This window comes from Rhinolophus hipposideros (genome assembly GCF_964194185.1).
Source record: "Rhinolophus hipposideros genome assembly, chromosome: 24".
NCBI lineage: Eukaryota > Metazoa > Chordata > Mammalia > Chiroptera > Rhinolophidae > Rhinolophus > Rhinolophus hipposideros.
In genome coordinates this window covers 12,981,880-13,000,654 of record NC_138070.1, presented here as the reverse complement: position 1 = coordinate 13,000,654, position 18,775 = coordinate 12,981,880, and the positions used below count along the sequence as shown (strand labels likewise).

The following is an 18,775-nucleotide window of genomic DNA, read 5'->3' as shown; positions in this document are numbered from 1 at the left end:
TAATCTTCCAAAAATGTTACAGACCTAACTCTGCTCTTAAGACGGAGTCGAATCTATCATCCCCTCCTGTGTAGCAGGAGCCTGGGTTTTCAGAAATCCTAATTGTATCTCAGATTTAAGATCTAAAACAAAAAGCCTTACCTCACGTGAACAATGAGCAGAGTAACTAGAAAGTCAGGACAACTCCCCAAGATGGGTGTGGATTGTTTCAGACTCGGGAGTATTTTTCTACCTACAAAAGCCAAGTCTGCCATATTTGCTTTTCTTAAAAGACTTAAGTCTTCCTAAAATTGATAGCAGGAAACCTTTAATGAAGGTTACCGATCCAGCTTTAATTGGGTCTTTTAATGAAAGCTTCAATTCATTTGTTAATTGGATTTCTGACCAAAGCTAGTTAAAGCACAGCACATCGGGCTTACATGTTTAAATTCTTGCAGACTTGGGAAGAATCACTGAGGGCTGCTGCTCAGAAACTTTTTCCCTTTTAAAACCACCTTTCATCTTTAGAGGATCCTTTTGAGGCCCTGCAGGAGAGGTGGCATAGCCCAGAGCCCAAATTTCTCATTAGCCCAACTTATTATCATCTTATTTCCATTTTACAGCCATAGAAAGCTTATAGAAGGGAGTTCTACTACACATTCATCACCACCACCTGTGGCCTAAGGCCTGGAACATTCTATAGCACAACTTTTAACAAAATGAGCACTTAAAAGATAGTATTTATCAGATTAGGAGTAAGATTTAATCCAAATGTTTCTGACATGCACTTCTGAGTGTTATTCTACCACGCACAACAGTTGCAGATGGGTGAGAATTAAAGGCTCAAAAGTACTGAATAGGCTAGTGTACTATATAACACAGAAACTTACTTCAAAGCCTTACCCCCACTAACCTAGACAAGATGAAGCTATAGACCATCTTCGACTAGATTATTTGAACAAACTGTAACTAACACTTCTCCAACAGATTTATTTTTTTTTTGAAAGGAATGGATTTTGAGAAAAAACATGGGGCAGAGAGATATGGAATAGAAAATAAATACAAAGTAAGCTGTTTTGCTAATTGTTTTATAACCACAACAAATGAGTACAGGAAAGCCCTGTACAAAACACAAAGGTTCAAGATCAAGGTGTTCCTTTAGGCAAAGCTGAAGATTTCAGTCTCTGGTATTTGGAATTTAGGCTGCAGTCCTTGTTTTTGGATGGATCACTGGGTGTGTAGCACAGTCCATGCTTCTAACCAGATTTGAACAGAAGAATGGCCACTTGGCCCAGGTAGAAGTAGATGAAGTGTTTGGTTTCATGTGTCACGTAACTACCGAAGTTCCTCCCCACGATGCAGTGCCAGGTGGGGTTGTACTTCTTGTCAAACTCCTGGGGGGGTGGGGGGGGAGAGAAAACACTAGAAGTTTAGTGCGAAACCAGAGGTTCGAGTTTGCCCCTGGATAAGGAGGGCCTGCAGAGGCAGAATGGAGGAATATTAGCATCTGCAAATTCTTAGAATGAAAGAATGTTTCCCAGCTCCAAGTCGCCTACATAGTGCATTAATGCAAACATACTTGCAGTCTGAGCTAAGCTGAGAAGGGGGGCTGGGGAAGTAAAATGCAGAAAGGGCAGCCTCAAAGACAGGGGTGCTTTGTTATCATGGTAATTCCACCTTCATAATTTCTGTAATATTTTTATTCATTGATAGCAGGTGACATCAACAGTTTTAATTTATAATGTTACCGTGTTTCACCGGAAATAAGACTTAGCCGGACAATCAGCTCCAATGCGTCTTTTGGAGCAAAAATTAATGTAAGACTCGGTCTTATTTTACTATAAGACTGGGTCTAATCTAATCTAATACCGGGTTTTATATTAATTTTTGCTCCAAAAGACGCATTAGAGCTCATTGTCTGGTTAGGTCTTATTTCTGGGGAAACACGGTATGTGTAAACAGAACTAAACTATTCTCCTACTGTATGTCATGCACCCCAAAATCCAAGAAAATGGTAAATATTTAGCCCAAAATACCCCATTATAACTCATTCTTTAACTGCACTCCAGTATCACTGATAACAAAAGACTTCCAAAAGGACAAAGTCTCAATTAGCATCTAAACCATTGTGGATCAGAATTTAAAGGGACAAGACACTTGGCACTCCATTGCTCCTATAAAAAGAATGCCGGAAGCAGAACCTGACAGCCGCCTAGTCAGATATTACCATTAATTGATTATCATTTCAATAACCCTCCTTTCCACAATCTATCCTGTTGCTAATCTACCACCTAGTCCACAAGGAGCAAATGGCAGGAACAATTTCCCCCTATTCTCCCCCGCCCTAAGGCTCTGGAGACTAGAAATGCCTGTGTTACTTTCTTCACTAGGTGACCACAGGCAGGGGCCAAAGCTAATCCTTTTCAATAAAACTCTTACAAGTCTGTGGTAAGTTACAAAATTTGGCTACTCTCATACTGTAGGCTGCGTGAACATCTTTAAGATCTACCGAGGGAAATAACGTTCTTACAAGCTAGAACACACTTGCTGCGTTGGTCAAAAAAGGTATTTCTGGTCCATCTTAAGTCTTTCATCTTCCCATTCTCAACTGGAGCTCTCCCAGGGCTTAGGCTGCCAGCTTCCTTTCCTCCCAGAAAACAGCTGGAGAAGTTGGCAGTGCTGCCAGCTTTCTACAGACTGCCCTTTACCAAGCCCCCACCTCAGGTCCCAACCACCACTACCACCCACTTTCTCTCAATTGCCGACTGAACTCCCCAATGGAAGGCTGGCAAGATCTCCCTCCTGCCGGGCTGGAAACACCCACGCAGCTCCCCGCTCGGGAACATGCAGATGGATCCTCCGCGCAGGAATCATGAAGAAGGGGGAACCGCTGCTCCATGATCCTAGAAACCGTTGCTAGGTGGCGCTTTCCCCCGCGGATCTGGGTAATAAAAAAAACTTGGGGCACCGAGATTCTAGTCTTCTGAAGAGCGCAAAATTCATTTGCATTCTTTCTGGAAAGCTCTATACCGGAGCTGCCCCGCGTACCGTGCCCCCAACGATCTGTCAGGCGCTCTGCGGACGCCTGAACCGGGAGAATTCAGGTAAGTCGTGACTCCCCCAAGCTGAGCGTCATCAGCCCGAGCCCCCGCCCGCGCCCCGTCCTCACCTTCTTAATATGGGCCGCAATGTCCTTCTCTATGTTATATTTCTCCAACGCCTGAGTAGCACACTCCACCGAGTCCTGTTGCATCTCCTCGGACATGTCGGCATTTTTGATCACCGCCTTTCTGTCGCACATGGTTACCTGGGGGACGAGGCCCGGGCAACGGGTGAGGAGTTGGGTTGTGCGCAGCGCCTCCGAAGCCCGCTCCCCCGGCCCCTCCGCCCGCCCCACGCCATCCCGGAATGACGCCCTCCACCCCACTTCTCAGGGAGCGCGGGCCGCGCGGATAAAACCGCGAGAGAAGTCCAGCGGGGGACGAAACCAGGCTGCGAAGCCCCCAGTGTACCCAAGTCTCTCACAGTGGAGCAAGGGTTGGCCGACTGCAACGGTCTCCTGGGGGAGGGGCTGGCGAGGCTCAGACCCGGCGGGAGAAGCCGTCGCTACCGAAGCCGTGGCGCATCTAAGGAGCCCCACACCAGCCGCCGCCGCCTAGTGCCTAGGCTCCGCCCTACTCCAGCCGGCCCCGCCCCCGCAGGACATCCCTATTGGCTTGGCCCATCCCCTAGGACTCTCCCATTGGTCCATAGGCTCAATGGTTCCTTCAGGATCTTTCTCCTGCATTTTGTTGCAGACCACAATGCACCGCTCGTGGCGTCGGTTGCCCCGGCAATGGGCCGCACGCGGTGAGGCCCACACACCCAGAAGGTGGAGCTGGGGCGCGGTTGCGAGAACCTGCCAGCGGCTAGAGGGGTGCCAGGGGAGCTTCAGCCCCAGCCAAGGGAAGTGATTCCAAATGTACGGAGGTTATCCTAAGGTTTGTTCTCGAATTAACGATAGTGGGGTCCACCCCAGGTCGGAAGGATTTACTGATTCTGACTGAGATGACCAATCCCTTCACTGAAAGGGTATCTATCTCTGAAGCAGGGCAGGCTTCCTGGGCAAATAACCAGTGCAGTCGCAGAAGAGGGACCCCAGGGCTTGGTTTAATGCTCTACTGTCTCATTTGTGATATTCTTTTTTTTCTTTAACAAGGTACCCCACATATTCATTTTGTATTGACCCCCGCGAATTATGTAGCTGGTTCTCCTTTGAAATACTGGGGGAAGGTTCCTCAGGAATGGGAGAGGGTTTATTTATGAATTAAGGGTTTATCCCCGAGAGGGGCCTCCCTGCGAGCAATGCTGACCTCCTTTAAGTGTGTGGAGGGTCCTCTGCGTCGATATTGGAGTGCCGATTCCAAGTGTGTGTGTGTGGCAAGGGTAGGGCTTCTTGCTCTGATGAGGCATTCTTTCCTGTATGGGAATTTCTTGGTTTGGGATTTATCTGTAGGGTGGAGGGAGGTGCCCTAATGATTAGGCATTCCTCAGACGTATTGCCTCTGGTTTAGGCTAACCACTAAGTGGTTAAAAAAAAAAAAAAAGGCAAGTTCTTGAGGGTGGTTAGGGAGCAGGGTCGGTTCTGGATTTAAACCCCAGCACTTTTTTTTTTACCAGCTGTTTGAACCTCAGTTTTCTTATCTGTAAAGTGGAATAAGTATAAAAGGAGGCATGCTGGGAGCCTCTGAAGTTCTCAGCACCAGTGGCACATAGTAAGTGCCCAATGAATCTTATCAACTATCAGTTTATGGAACTGTCCCAAGAATCACAGCAAGGTTTTGAAACAACCCTTAAATGCCTATAATGTGTTTTTGAACTTCCATAAACAAGTTATCAGGTTAATCATGTCACCAGAAGCTATTTACATTTCTGCATTTTTCTTCTTAGCTAACTACTCTAATTAACCCAGAGCCCCTTACCATTTGACCAGAGGCACACAACTCCAAAGAGAAAGAAGTGGGAATGATAAGAACCTAAGGTACAATGTATGCATATCAGTTAAATCAAGAGGCTTTTCTCAGTTCCAGATTTCCAATGCTGGGATTATGGATTTGAAGAGTTAAAATGAGTTCTATATGGTGTCACTCCTGAGGAAGAAGTTGGGTTGGCAATGAGAGTGAGGCAGGGTTAGTGCTTCTACCTGACTTGGGTGTATGAGTTAGAGCTGTGGAATCTACTGATGACTCGAGAACATAAATCTCTCTCACACGCACACGTATATTTATCCCTCCGATCTATAGTCTGGCCAGCTTCTCATTGTTTCAACAGAAGTTGCTGAAAGTAGTTAAAGTGGATGAGGCAACAGGAATAGCTGCTGTTTATTGGGTGGTTGCTTACCACCAAGTGCTTTGCATTCACTCAGTTAGTTATTCCTCACCACAGCTGTGCCTGGGACTCCTTGCCTCCCAGCTCCCTCTTGACACAGCTGTCTGCTCATTTAGGTTTCAGCTCAAATGCCGCCTTCCCTGAACTCCCATCTCTCCTTGCTCTCTAAACACCACCCTTCACTGGAAATTCCAAGTTTTAAGAGTTCTGTGCTAGGGAACCCTGGACAAAGGCCAAATATATATATTTTCTATTATACTACACCTTTCCTGAGACTGTCTTCCGGTTATAAAAGCAGAGTATTCAACTGGACAAGAGGTTGCAAACTGGAGGCCCCTAGACCATATCTAGACTATAGTTTGCTTTAAAAATGGTAATTCTCGGAGGTGGCCGGTTAACTCAGTTGGTTAGAGCGTGGTGCTCATAACACCAAGGTTGCAAGCTTGATCCCTGCCTGGGCCACTGTGAGCTGCGCCCTCCTTAAAAAAAAGAAAAAGAAAAAGAAAAGGTATTTCTGATTTTTAAATGGAGATAATACCTTCATCATAGGTATTAGGTGGCAAGGATTATATTAAATAATGCATCTGAAGACCTAGGCAAGGTCTAAAAAAATGGTAGCTCGTGCTATGATGTATTGAGACGTTACTATTAGTATGTGCCAGGCATCTGAGACACACTATCTCATTGACTTCTTACAACGCTATGAGGTGTATTTCAAGAGCCACTGATCTATTACACAGATGAGGAAAACAAAGTTCAGAGAGGTGAAGCCCCAGCCTAACGCGGTGCTGCAATAAAGGTTAGATCTGGGATTTAAACTCTGGTCTGACTCCACAGTCCCCCATGGTGGATGGAACTTTTGACCTGCCTTACTTTCCCAGACAAACGGAGCTAATGCATGTCCCTGGAGACTTTGAAGTAGCCTGGCCCGTGACTGAAGGCCCTAAATACTGGGTGTACCAAAAACAATGTAGACAAGAGGACACTGGTGAACGTTGCTCAAGCAGTAGTTCACTGGCATCAGAAGTATCTGGACGCTGATGGGAACCACTGTGAGCACCTCTTGTAATTGCAGAAGTCAAACGTGACTTGTATTCATCTTTTGTTATTGGTATATATTGAGTATTACAATTTTAATACAGTTTTCCTTTCTTAAAATGTGTATACGTTTTTTTGGCACCCTCTGTATATGCTGGGTGGCTGGCTGGCTGACTGGCTGGCTGGCAGGACAGATGGAAGAAAGGGTGGATACTTCAAACTAATTCAGCATTGCTTCCTCTCAGACTTGACCTAGATTGGTCCTTGAGTGGTCTTGATGTCCCTGGACAAATTACCTTTGTACTTCAACCGTCAGACTTTTCCCGGGGCCTTCAGAAAGCCCTTTGGACTTGTTCATAAGAAGGCTGAGGGATTCCTTGCAGGTCTTAGAGCTCTACCCTCCCGCAAACAGACTAGAAAGGACCACAGCCTGCTCCTCTTCTACCCCACCACTAGCCCAGGATTGCACTGTTCCCAGCCCTGTCCAGCAATCACTTTTCAAGATTTTCTGGGACCTCAAGCCCTTTTTTGGACCATAAGTTCTGTCACCAATCTAGCAGCTCCGGCCCTCCCTTACCTGAAAGGAAGTGTGAGAAGATATGACCTTATAGTCCCTACTGTTGACTCAAAGACCCCTGCCCAGAAAGGAGGGGCTCCATGGGAGAGTATGCCTAGGACTGAATTTAGAAGCGTCTTCCCCATGGAGAAGCGCTGGCACTAGCCTGGGGCTGGCCAGAGAACTGAGCTGTGGAGCAGGGAGAGTGAGGTCAGACAGGCCAGGACCAAGGGAGGAAACATCTCCCTTCTGGCCAATAGCCAAGCATCACCTGAGTGGACAGATACCCGTGAAGGCTCCGTGCTCAGACTCCTGTCCTTGGGGGCAGTGGGTAAATTCAGGCACATCCACAGAGCCCTAGTAGGCCCCCTTCAGCTCCCCATTAGGGATCCGACCAACCCAGAGCAGAGACTAAAAAGTACAGACTTTGAGGCCAGGCAGACCTGGGTGTGCATCTTGACTCTACCCCTACTAAGGTGTGACCTCAGGTAGGTGAGTCCATCTTTCTGAGCCTCAGTTTCCTCATTTGTACAATGGGTACTGAAGTAGTCTTGTTTCTCAGGGACAATTTGGAGACTGAGATGGTCCTGTAAAGTATGTAGTGCAGGACTTGGCACATGGCAAAATCAGCGATGCTAGAAGGTTACCCTGAGCCAGGATTTTTCAACCTTGGCATTAACATTTTGAACCAGAAAGTTTTTTGTTGTGTGGGGGCCTATCGTGTGCACTGGAGGATGTTTAACAGCATCCGTAGCCTCTGCTCCCTAGATGGCACCTCACACTCAGCTGTCAACCAAAAATGTCTCGCGGACAGCGCCAAATGTTCCCTGGAGGGTGACATTGCCACCGGTTGAGGACCACTGTCCTAGACAACCTGGATTAAATCTGAATGTCACAGATCCCAAACTCACAGCCCCATGTAAAGACCAGAAGGTAAGCAGGCCTACTTACAAAGGAAGGGTGAGAGGTCCAACAATCACAGAACAAGCTCTCTCCAGCACGGACCGAGAGGCAGGACCTAAGTCGGCTCTAAGAGCCAAAGAGCCCCCTCTGACTCACTAGGTGACCTCTATGTCACTCTTTAATTATATGCAAAGTAGCCCTGAGTTAAATCTCAATTATTCTAGGGCCCCAGACAAAGGGACAGGTAGTAGATATCTGATTTCTGGCATATCTACTCTTATCCACTGACTGAGGGAAAACCTGACTCTCTGGAACTCAAGATTTCATTCAAAACATCATTCATGATTGCTGAGAGATTTTTGAGAGAGAACTAGTTATCCATTACTGTTCTGGGTGCTGAGGATTGTGATATTGTGATTCATAATAAGAAATACATATTTGGTCTTCGTCCCAGTTCCTGGCTTGCAGCTCCCCAAGTCCTTGGAATTTCTTGAGCGATATGAGCAATGGAAGCATCTTTTGTCATAATATTTGGTCTCTTGTCCTCAGTTCCTGAAATCCCTGCAAAGCCGTAAGATGAAATGTGTGTCTTGCTATTGATAACAAGCCCCTTTTCACCACAACTGGGTTTATGTTAATAAGGTGGCTTTTGGAAATCACCTAATGGTGGGGATTGATTGTCTGAGGGAAGGGGAGAGGGGCTGGAGATTTGAGTTCAATCACCAATTGCCAATGATTTGATCAACCTGCCTATATAATGACACGTCCACTAAAACCCAGAAGGAGAGGGTTCAGGGAGCTTCCAGGTTGGTGAACATGTGGAGGAGCTGGGAGAGTGGCACAACTGGAGAAGGCATGGAAGCTCTGCATCTTTTCTTCATACCTTGTCCTACCATCTCTCCCGTCAGGCTGTTCCTGAGTTAGATCCTTTTATAACAAACCAGTGATCTAGTAAGTAAAATGTTTCTCTGAGTTCTCTGAGAAGCTCTAGCAAATTAATCAACCCAAAGAGGGAGGGGACCCCCTCCCTCCTTGGAGGGGTAGGAGGGATAGATCAGAAGTACAGGTAACAACCTGGGCTTGTGACTGGAGTCTGAAGTGGGCTGGGTGAGGTAATTCTATATATATATATGACTGACTCTTAACCTATGGAATCTGGTGCTATCTCTGGGTGTCAAAATGGAGTTAAAATTGTAGGACATCCAGCTAAAGCCTGGAGAATTGCTTGTTGGTGTGAGGGGAAACCCTGCCTCTCCCGTACATAGCAATTGGTGACCACAGCCCTATTGGGGATGCACAAGAGAAGAAAACAGGCCAAGTCCCTTCGTCATGGAACTTATATTCTCTCAGGAGAATAAAGATAAAAAAAAAAAAAAAAAAACAAGCACAAATGTCAGACCCTGATACGTACAATGGAGAAAGATAAAGTAGAATAAGACCAAGGCTGACTGACAAGTCAAGGCGTCTTGTTTTACGTAGAGGTTTCTTGGCAGGCCTTTCTGAGAAGGTGCCATTTGAGCCAAAACTTGATTACTTTGCTACTGGATAGAAGACTGGGTGTGGGGAAGCCAGTGGGAAGCAGAGGGGCCAGGGAGAGGCTATTACAACAGTCTAGGCAAAAGGTGATGGTGGCATGGGCCAGGCAGAGGTAGGCTGAGATGTGGTTGGATTATAGATATATTCTGAAGTTGGAGTGGACAGATTAGTTTAATACCAGGTGTGAGGGAAAGAAAGGAGTCAACATGACTCCAAGATTTGTGGCCTGAGCAGTGAGAAGAATAGATTAGTTTGGAGAAGGCTGGCCAAACAGAAACAAAAAGTTGTTTTTGGCCATATTAAGTTTGAGATGCCCATTAGACATTCCAAGTGGAGATGTCAAATATGCAGTTGGACATATGAGTTCTGGGAAGAGGTCCAGGCTAGAACTATAATTTAGGGAGTCATCAGCTTGTAGATGACATTTAAAGCCATGGGACTGGATGAGATCACCACAAGGGAGGAGTACCTACAGATGGAAGAGGTAATGGTTATTCAGCTAGCAACATTCTCTGAGCTTTTACCATGGGCCAAGCCCTGAGCTAGGTACTAGGTACAGAGACGTATATCCCTCAGCACCTATCCAAGAAACACTCCCTTACTTATTTAATTTTTCCTGCCTAAGTGCTTTGCCTACTTAGAGGCTAAATATTGAGAGTTCCTGCCCTGCCTCTTATTCACTTATTCATTTTTTCAACATGTATTTGTTGAGTACCTACTTGGTACAAGGCCCCATCTAGGCACCAGGGACATGAAAGAGGGTAAGTCAGATATGGCTCCTGCCCTAATGGAGTTTACATTTTGCATGTGGAGGAGGTGCACGTGATGATGTGATTACAGTTATGACAAAAAGAATGACAGAGAAGGTAGGCTGGTTAGAGAGCGGTTAATGGGGGCTCTGCCTGGGACGCAGGGAAGTCTTTCCAGGGAAGTCACATTTGAGCAGCCATCTAAAGGAGCTGGAAACTAGGCTAAGGGGAAGTACCGGGAGCTTCTCAGGTAGAAGGAACACCATGCTCAAAGGCCTGAAGGCCGAAAGGATGTTGACAGCTGGAGAGCCAACTTGGCTACAGAGACTATGTGGCCACATCACTATGTGGGGGAATGGGAGGGTTGAGGCTGGAGCGGTGGGCAGCAGCCAAACCTCCAGGGCCCAGTGAGCCTGGTTAAGACACATGGACTCTGTCCTGAGGCCACCACCAGCACTGAAAGGCTATACGTGGGGGCCCACATGATCAAAAGGTCACTGAGGAGAGTGGGCGGGGGGAGGGGCGCCAGTGTGGCAGCAGAGACAACATATGAATTTTGGAACACCCATAAACATTCAGTCTATAGGAACTCCCAAATTCATAGTCAGCCAGTAAGAAGTCTGGGTAGACTAGGAATCCCATTTGTGGCTAGTGTCTGAAATGACAGTAAGTCTTGTGGGACTAAGCCCTTAACCTATGGGGGTCTGCACTAACTCTGGGTAGTAAGTGTCAGAACTGAATTATTGGACACGGAGTTGGTTTTAGAAAATTGGTGTGGAGAAACAACACATTTGGTGTCAGAGGTGATGTCAGAATAGACACCACAGGAAGGCCCTGGGTATTAACACAGTGCTAGATACACAGACTTCAATAAATATAAAAATTACAAGCCACAAATAGGAGGAAAAAAGGTGTGAATAAATGGAATGCTTCTGGATGCGAAGGCCAAATATAGCAAGAATAAAAAAATTTTTCCTCATGTAAATTAATAGATTTAACACCATTCCCATTAAAATACCAATAAGCTGCCATATAAACTTGATAAAAAGATTCTAAAATGTGCTCAGACAAACCAACCAGCCAAGTACTGAGGGAACGCAAGGAGCAAGAGGCAACAACTAAGTCTTACAGAGGTACACACTGAAAGTTCTAGACTTGGGTCACACAGGTCTTGGCACCACTGAGCTCCAACTCACTAAATCAGGGAAGGGATGGCGAGGAACGGCTGGAGAGGCAGAGTTGGAGAAATCAATGTTCCAAGGAGAAAAGTAGCCGCTGCAAAGATCTAGTGCAGACTTCAGACACAGTGGATCCTAGAGAAGCTGGTGGAGGAGTAGCTGCAGATCAGGAGAGGCTGGTGGAGGCAAATCACGAAGGGCCAAGATAAGGGGGTGGAGCTAGGGCTCCCTCCAGGGGGCTCTTTGTCTCCTCCACCTCTGTCCCTAGCATCTAGCACAGTGTACACTGCAGGTGTTCCAGAAATAGCTTGGTGATCTTTTCATACCTGTGGATCTGGCCTTGGTCTGTTTAACATCTCCATGGTATTCAGAACTGCGCATTTCTCGAGTAACAAGTTCCCTCTGGACAGACCTTGAGGTCTCTTCCAGTGTTGGGGAAATCATAGTTATTATTAACGAACATTTAGCATTTTGAAGCTAGTGCCCCCTGTGGCCCTTTTTCCTCAGGCCTGGGAGGGATCCCTGAATTTTTGCTTAGTCCTCTTCTGCTTTTCTTCTGGCTTCCAAACAAGCACCCCTTTGCTATTCCCAGGTCCCCTAGGAGACTGTGAGGCTGTATTCCCCTCAGGCCCTTCCCTTCCCCCAGCCTGAGTATCTCATCCCCTTTACAATCATCCTATTCAAGGATATACAATAAACATTTGTATGATAAAGGCAACTCACACTGATTTACATTGAGCAGCTGAAATACTTAGGCCTTACATGTATAATCTAGCCCAGCCAGGCTGATTTACATGAGGACATCTCTCCCTAAGGCATTTGTGGCTCTAGAGTGAGAAAAAACACCCCTCACTCCCACCCCGTGTCCTAACTGTGCTGAGCTATTTAGCGTTCCTAAAGCACCAAGCTGTTCTCTGTTCTCCCAGCATTCCTTGCACACACTTTTCCTTCTGCCTGGAATGCTTTTCTCATTTACCTAGCTAACCCCAGCTGGTTTTTCAGATCTCAGCTTGGAAGCCACTCTCTCCGAAAAGTCTTCCCCTGAACACCCCACTCCAGTCTGGGTTAACAGCTGCAGCAGGAGCACCCTGTATCTCTCACAGCACACATTTCACTTCGTTGCCTTTTGAGGTGTCTGTGAACAGTGCGAGGGCAGAGTTTGGGTCTTGTTTACTGTTGTATCTCTAGCACTCAGCACAGAGCCAGGCAGTTGTGTGGCTCAATAAATATCAGTTTAATGAATGAACGAGTGTCAAGTGGACAAGGAGAGGGGAAGCCAGCGAAGTCCCAGATGCCAGGTACACAATCCTGGGCTTTTAGTGCTGGGGTAGAAGCAGTCCATGAAGGGAAAAAAAACCTGGTCTCCTGCAGCCCGCGTCAAGGACTGTGCCATGACTAGACAAACTGGCAGTCCGTGAGAAGGATGGAATAACAAAAGAAACTGGTCCCCATCTGCCTAGCTCCACTAAATGTCTGTCAATGTGACATTCGCAGAAGCCCGGCACATGTGCTGGCTGAGCAGGGCGGGGTGGGGGGGGTGGGGGAGTGGGGGGGGTGGGGGGGTGGGGGGGGGAGAGCCAGCCAGCCTCAGCCAGACAGAAGTCAGTTCAGTTACTGTACATGTGTTAGCACAGAGGGGTGTGTGGGTTAGAAGCTTCTTGGCTCTCTGTTCAATTTTATTTTTATTTTTTAAAACTCTCTAGATATTTCCCATATTTATTTTTTACCTTTAAGGAATGTGTTTATTTTTGAGATGCCATTGTTAATTATATTAACACAGTTCATTAAAAATCTGCTTAGCACAGAACTGCTTTGAGTCCAAAAATGTTAGCATTCTATTAAATTAAGGCATCCTCTTTCAAAAAAACATTATTAGCACTGTCATTAATCTTTTTATACCCCTCAACCCTTTGCTTGTGTTTCTAGTTCACTCTGCCATAAAGTAAGTTTCCAAGGTATGTGACAGAGTGGAAAATGTTGAGGGAAAAGTTCTGGGTTGATAATAACAAATTTGGGGCTTAGAAAATGAAACTTGTGAACTCGAGGAGCCCATTTGTCATTTTCTACCTCAGTTCCCTTTTTCTGGACCTAGAGTAACTCTTCTTTAAGCACTAGTTAATAAAATCAATAGGAGTTTAATAAACACTTACTATATGCCAACATAACAGAGCTATAATGGGAAGTGATTGGTCGCAGTGGTACTTAACATTTTGGGGGATAGTGGGGGTGTGGTTTACACACCTTTGAGAATGGTGAACTGCACTGTCCTAGATGGTAGCCACTAGCCACACTGGGCTATTTAAATTAAATTAATTAACTGCAATTAAATACAATTAGAACTTCAGTTTCCCAGCTGCAGTATTCAAGTGCTTAATAGCCACATGTAGCTAGTGGCTACCACACAGAGTTCAGATATAGAATGTTTTCATCATCATACAAAGCTTTATTGGTAGCCCTGCATGGATATTCTCCCAGAATAATGACTTTCCTGCTCACATGCAATATTTTGCATCCAACTTGACAATTTTACAACTTTGTAGGCTCAAGGTGGGGACCGGGTGGGTAGGCAATGGTTCACCGATCCTTGAAACCCATGAATACAAGAAAAAGAAGCCCTGATATGACAAGCTATGTTCCATCTCAGAATACAGCGAGTTGTCAAAAATGAAGCAACAGAGCTGCTACGAACTCACTATGCTCACTGCTTTAAATGTACCTCATATGAAACCAGGCCCTTGGGTTACTTACTACCTGTCTGGCCACATTCAAAGAAACATCAGTTCACTATCCAAAAATAATTGAAAAACAATGTTAAAGATTTTCTGCAGTCTCTTAGGAAAACACCAAAGGGGAATAGTATTCACAACACACTGCAACTCTTGAATTATCTTTCCCATCTTTCTCTTCTCATCCTCCCTCCCACACATGGCACTTGCTTCCCTAAAGCTCTCTGCACCCCCATTCCGGACTCTCTCCAAACCTCCTAGTTCTGCTGCTGCTTCTCCCCTTCCTCCCCTGCACAGTGAGTTCTTATGTAGCTCTCCAGAAGATGTTTTCTTTTACCCCATCACACAAAAATAGTGGCAAAAAAGACAGAGAGAAAGCTTCCAGGGTGCTGTGCCCAGGAACGCATTAGACAGCGACCCAGCCCACAGCTCTCCCTGCCAGCCAGGACCAGTTTCTCCAGGATGACTCATTTTCCACTGATGGTCCACTCCCCCACCACTTTCTCTTCTGCCCACTACTCCCAAGGGCCAGGATCTGGGAGCAGCTCATGACTGAGCCCGACAGAGAGGAAATCATTTTGCTGGGATGCCAGAGGGGAGTGATGTCACAGGGAAAGGAAGAAAACCAGATGGTCAGGTTCATGGAATGTTTTATCTCCACTGTTAATTGTTTTATTATTTTTTTTTATTGGGCACTGCCCAACTCCCTAGTAGGCAGTAAATGGCTTGCCGTGGGAAACGCATTAACTCTTAGTAGTCTGCCAAGGTCAAAGGCTTCTTTTCAATTTGAAAACAAGCCCGTTGGTGGCATTCTTATATTAGGAATGATGAATTTTATTGAGCTCCCATGTATTTTAAGTGAAAGCTTATCCTTGTAGGAAGGACAGTCCTATCCCATTTATCTGACTCCAACGCCCGTCCACCACCATTAGGTCATGAACCTGGAATTGTTTTCAGTGGAGAGGGCAGAGCCTACAGCCATCACACTTCTAACCCTTCTTTCTTATGTCCTCCGCACACACCTGAACTCATCATCATCCATCTCCATACATCGGTTCCTTCTGCTTTATCCCCCCATCTCAGAATGCTACCACTGCCTAACCGGGTCCCCAAGCCAGGAACCTGGGGGTCACCCTGGACTCCTCTTCCTTCCTCAGCCCCCATGTCCACTCTATGTGTAAGTCCTACGACTTCATCTCCTTGGGATAAGTCATCTCCTTAGTATCTCTATCACCTTACATCATGCCACTGACATCTCTTGCTTGGGTGATTGCAGTGGTCTCCTAACTGGTGTCTCCCTGCACCCACTCCCATGTTACTTCCCCAAGTAACCTGCTAGTCAATGGGCTATCTGGGGCTATCCCTGTTCTCACCTATACTCACCTTTATGCTAATCTGAGCACTCTGTCATGTTTTCTCAGAATAGTAAGAATCCAACTCCAAAATCATTAATGGATAATGTACTTTTTAATGAAGGAATCAAATGAAGTCACAGGAGGGGGCTTACACAGTAATTAAACAGCAATACTTTTTACACTGACCCCTTAATTCTCTCCTTTTCCCCTAAATTCCCCCATAATGAAAGCTACTGCCATATTTCCCCCTCACTTCTCTTCTTTGCCCTGCTATCCTGCATCTGCCCTCTAGTCAAATTAGCTCTGGGTCTTCTCCCCTACTCCAATCTGCTCTGCTGCCACTTCCTAAGGTCTCATCCCAACATAATTCCTTAAAACCTTTCAATGGCTACTCATGGCCCTCAGTAGAATCAAATTCCATATAGCCTAGTAGGCCTTGAAGACTCAGTCCCAGTTCCATGTCCCTCCTTTTCCCCACTTGAACTTGCCCCAAGCCATACTACATAGGGTGATGGGGATTGCCCCTATTCTACCATGCTCTCTTCTACCTGAACGATTGCTCGTTCTGTCCTTTTTGCCTGGAAAGCCCTCCCCTTCTTCCTATAGTTAACTCCTATACTGGTCTTTCAGGACTCAACCTAAACACCTCCTTCTGGAAGCCTTCCTTACAATCTCTAAGACTGTTAGGTGGCCTCACAGCAGATTACCTTGATCACAATGCTTTAAATGACTGAATAGCAACTTGAATATACACCTTTAAGACAGAGTTGTATTACTGCATGCCATAGGCTTCATACAGGGCCTAAATTACAACATGCACTTGATGATGCTGAATAATGAGCGAAAGCGCAAAAGAGCACCCTGGGTAGTGTCGATGGCCTTAGCAGAGCATGGCGCCCATGGGCCCCTTCAGCATGAAGCAATAATTTTGGCCTCATTTGTGCTTTAACCTGCAAAGGTTAGTACCTGGGCTTATACAAACAAAATCCACCTTTGGGCTTCCATGGCTGGTCCTAAATGCCTCCTAGCAATTTAGCAGTGTTCTTTCTAATCCAGGAAGGCTGTACTTGCCATATGCCCACATCTAGGCACAATATCTTCTAGGCTAGGTATGAACCCCTTTGGTGACTGCACATGGCAAGACTTTGTACAATACATGCTGAATCATTACTATTCACAAGCAGTGTCCACCCAGAGTCCTATTAGGTCACTTAACTGATTCCATTTCTCTCTCCCTAGGAGACTACTCATTTGTCTCCAATAGCATTTTTTTGGGGGGAGTCGGGGGGTGTCTTTCCAGACAACAATCATATAGGACCGGTATGTATTAGGATATGTAAGCTCTTATAAGGCTGTGTACTTAAGACTCAAGATCACATTTGGCCAGGGCTCTTTCCTGCTGGCCTTCTGAAGGCCTGCAAAGAACAACTAGCTTTATACAACCCAGAATACAACATAGTCCTGATTGTTTTATTTTAGAAATAATTTATTGTTTTATTCCAATTATAAAAGTAGTACATGCTAATTATAGACAATTTGATAAATGCAGAAAAGCATAAATGAAAATAAAAACATAGAAATCATTTCCATCATTTGGAATGTTATTTTCTTCTATGTTTTGTTATAAGTAATGACTATATATACATATACATATTCTCTTGTATAGAACTGGATAATAGTGCATAAAATTTTATTTCCTTTTTTACAGAATATAAAAATAAAACATAGTTGCAGTAACACTCTTCAACTTGACAGAAATGTATGACATCTAAAGTGAAAGTTCCCACAACGGCATTCTTTAGAAACAACTGGTGTCAACCAGTTTAACAGTTTCGTTCAGAATATATACTTAAATGTGTATATGTATGTATATATTAAACATCACTTTTAATTCATTTTAATTATAACAAAATTAGCATGACCTTAATATCTTTCAAAACATCATTTAATAATTGTGTAACAATCATTATCATTGTGTTGAACCACTCCCTTACTATCAGGAGTTTCATGTTTTTAATTTCACAGAATGGAATTGTAGGGATCCAGGGCAGGCCATCCCGAAATATCCCACAATGTTGATTACTTTGAATTAAAGTTATTTGACAAGTAGCCAGTGCAAAAGGGCACGTTGACCCTCCCTTGTCTTCTTGAATGCAGGAAATAAATCTCTGTGAAAGGTGCCCTCCTTGCTGCAGAGGCCTAAGAGAAACACCCAGACTCTAGACTTAAGGACTCTAGGGCCAAAAGCTTTCATAAAGAAACCTTGTTACTCCTTTACTAATTTACTACCGGAACCCAATTTGTTTAGATTCCTCAGTAATGAGCACCAAAATGTAAGTCTTTGCACTGTCATTTCTTCACAAATTTATTGTTTCGTTGTCTAAAAAGTACAAAAAGCCAGCTGGTTCATCATTTCGGGGGCATCATTATGTACGATTTCCCGTGTGCACATAGTAAATTGGTTTTTCTCCTGTCAGTCTGGTCTTATGTCAATTTTATTACTGGTCTAGGTGTTAAGAACTCAAGAAGGGTAGAGGGGGGCAATGATGCCCCTCTCTGACACAATGAACGTACACAATTTATTGTGAGGATTTCTTATTCCCTTATTGTAAAATCCTTCAAGTGGAATTACTGGATCAAGAGGTGTATGTGTGTTATCAGGGCCTGATGTATATCACCAACTTACCTTCCAAAAAGGTTATGCAGTCAGTAGTTACGTGTGGGTGTCTAATTCTTTGTTTGATTTTTAAAAACTCAGAGGTAGTGTAACTACAAATCAACTACCTTCCCTCATCCAACATTGTATGATGAAAAACTTTCAAATATACAGAAAGGTTAACAGAAGGGTAAAGTGAACACAACTGACTACACCCAACATCTGGATTCTACAGTTAACATTCTGCTCTGTTTGCTTTCTCATGTTCCCTAAAAGTTTCATTTTAATATGACAAATCTTTTGAAACCAAGACTCTTTGGATGCAAGGCTTCATTTTTGTAACGTACCCAGGTTCAATGCCCTGCACTATGGGATGTAAATGTGAAAAAGTGCCAAGGTGAGGGTCTACCTGAGCTCCTGAAGGACTCAGCACATAACATTGGGAGAATGATTCTGGGTTCTAATGCTGACCCAAAATCGGTTTTCTCACTATAATATCGGAATCCATCCCATCAAAAGCAGAAATCGCGGGGAACACCCTGTGATAGTGATGATTCTTTTACTCCCTCCCCGTCTTCAAGTCCAAGTCATGGAGTCCGTCTCAGATCTTCCACACTCGTCTCAGTCCATCTTAGAATTACACCCTCAGTGGTAAGCAATAGTAAAATGGGGTCAGGGTGGCCCGGAGGGTTACTGACCCGAGGCGGAGGGCCCGACGGCCCCGCCCAGCCC

General features: G+C 45.1%; 1 protein-coding gene across 2 annotated transcripts; it reads right to left on the bottom strand.

Moving 5' to 3' along the window:
• Nucleotides 1-949: 949 nt before the first annotated feature.
• DYNLL1 (dynein light chain LC8-type 1) lies at nucleotides 950-3,660 on the bottom strand. 2 transcript variants are annotated; one of them, XM_081037114.1, is made up of 3 exons: nucleotides 3,492-3,660; nucleotides 3,149-3,286; nucleotides 950-1,373 (listed from the first exon to the last, which is right to left on the bottom strand). In XM_081037114.1, exons 2-3 carry the CDS (start codon nucleotides 3,278-3,280, stop codon nucleotides 1,236-1,238), a joined length of 270 nt encoding a protein of 89 aa, XP_080893240.1. In that variant the 5' UTR covers nucleotides 3,281-3,286; nucleotides 3,492-3,660; the 3' UTR covers nucleotides 950-1,235. The 2 variants fall into 2 exon arrangements, with proteins under 2 accessions (XP_080893240.1, XP_080893239.1); XM_081037113.1 differs by having other exon boundaries at nucleotides 3,505-3,660.
• Between the last annotated feature and the right edge of the window lie 15,115 nt (nucleotides 3,661-18,775).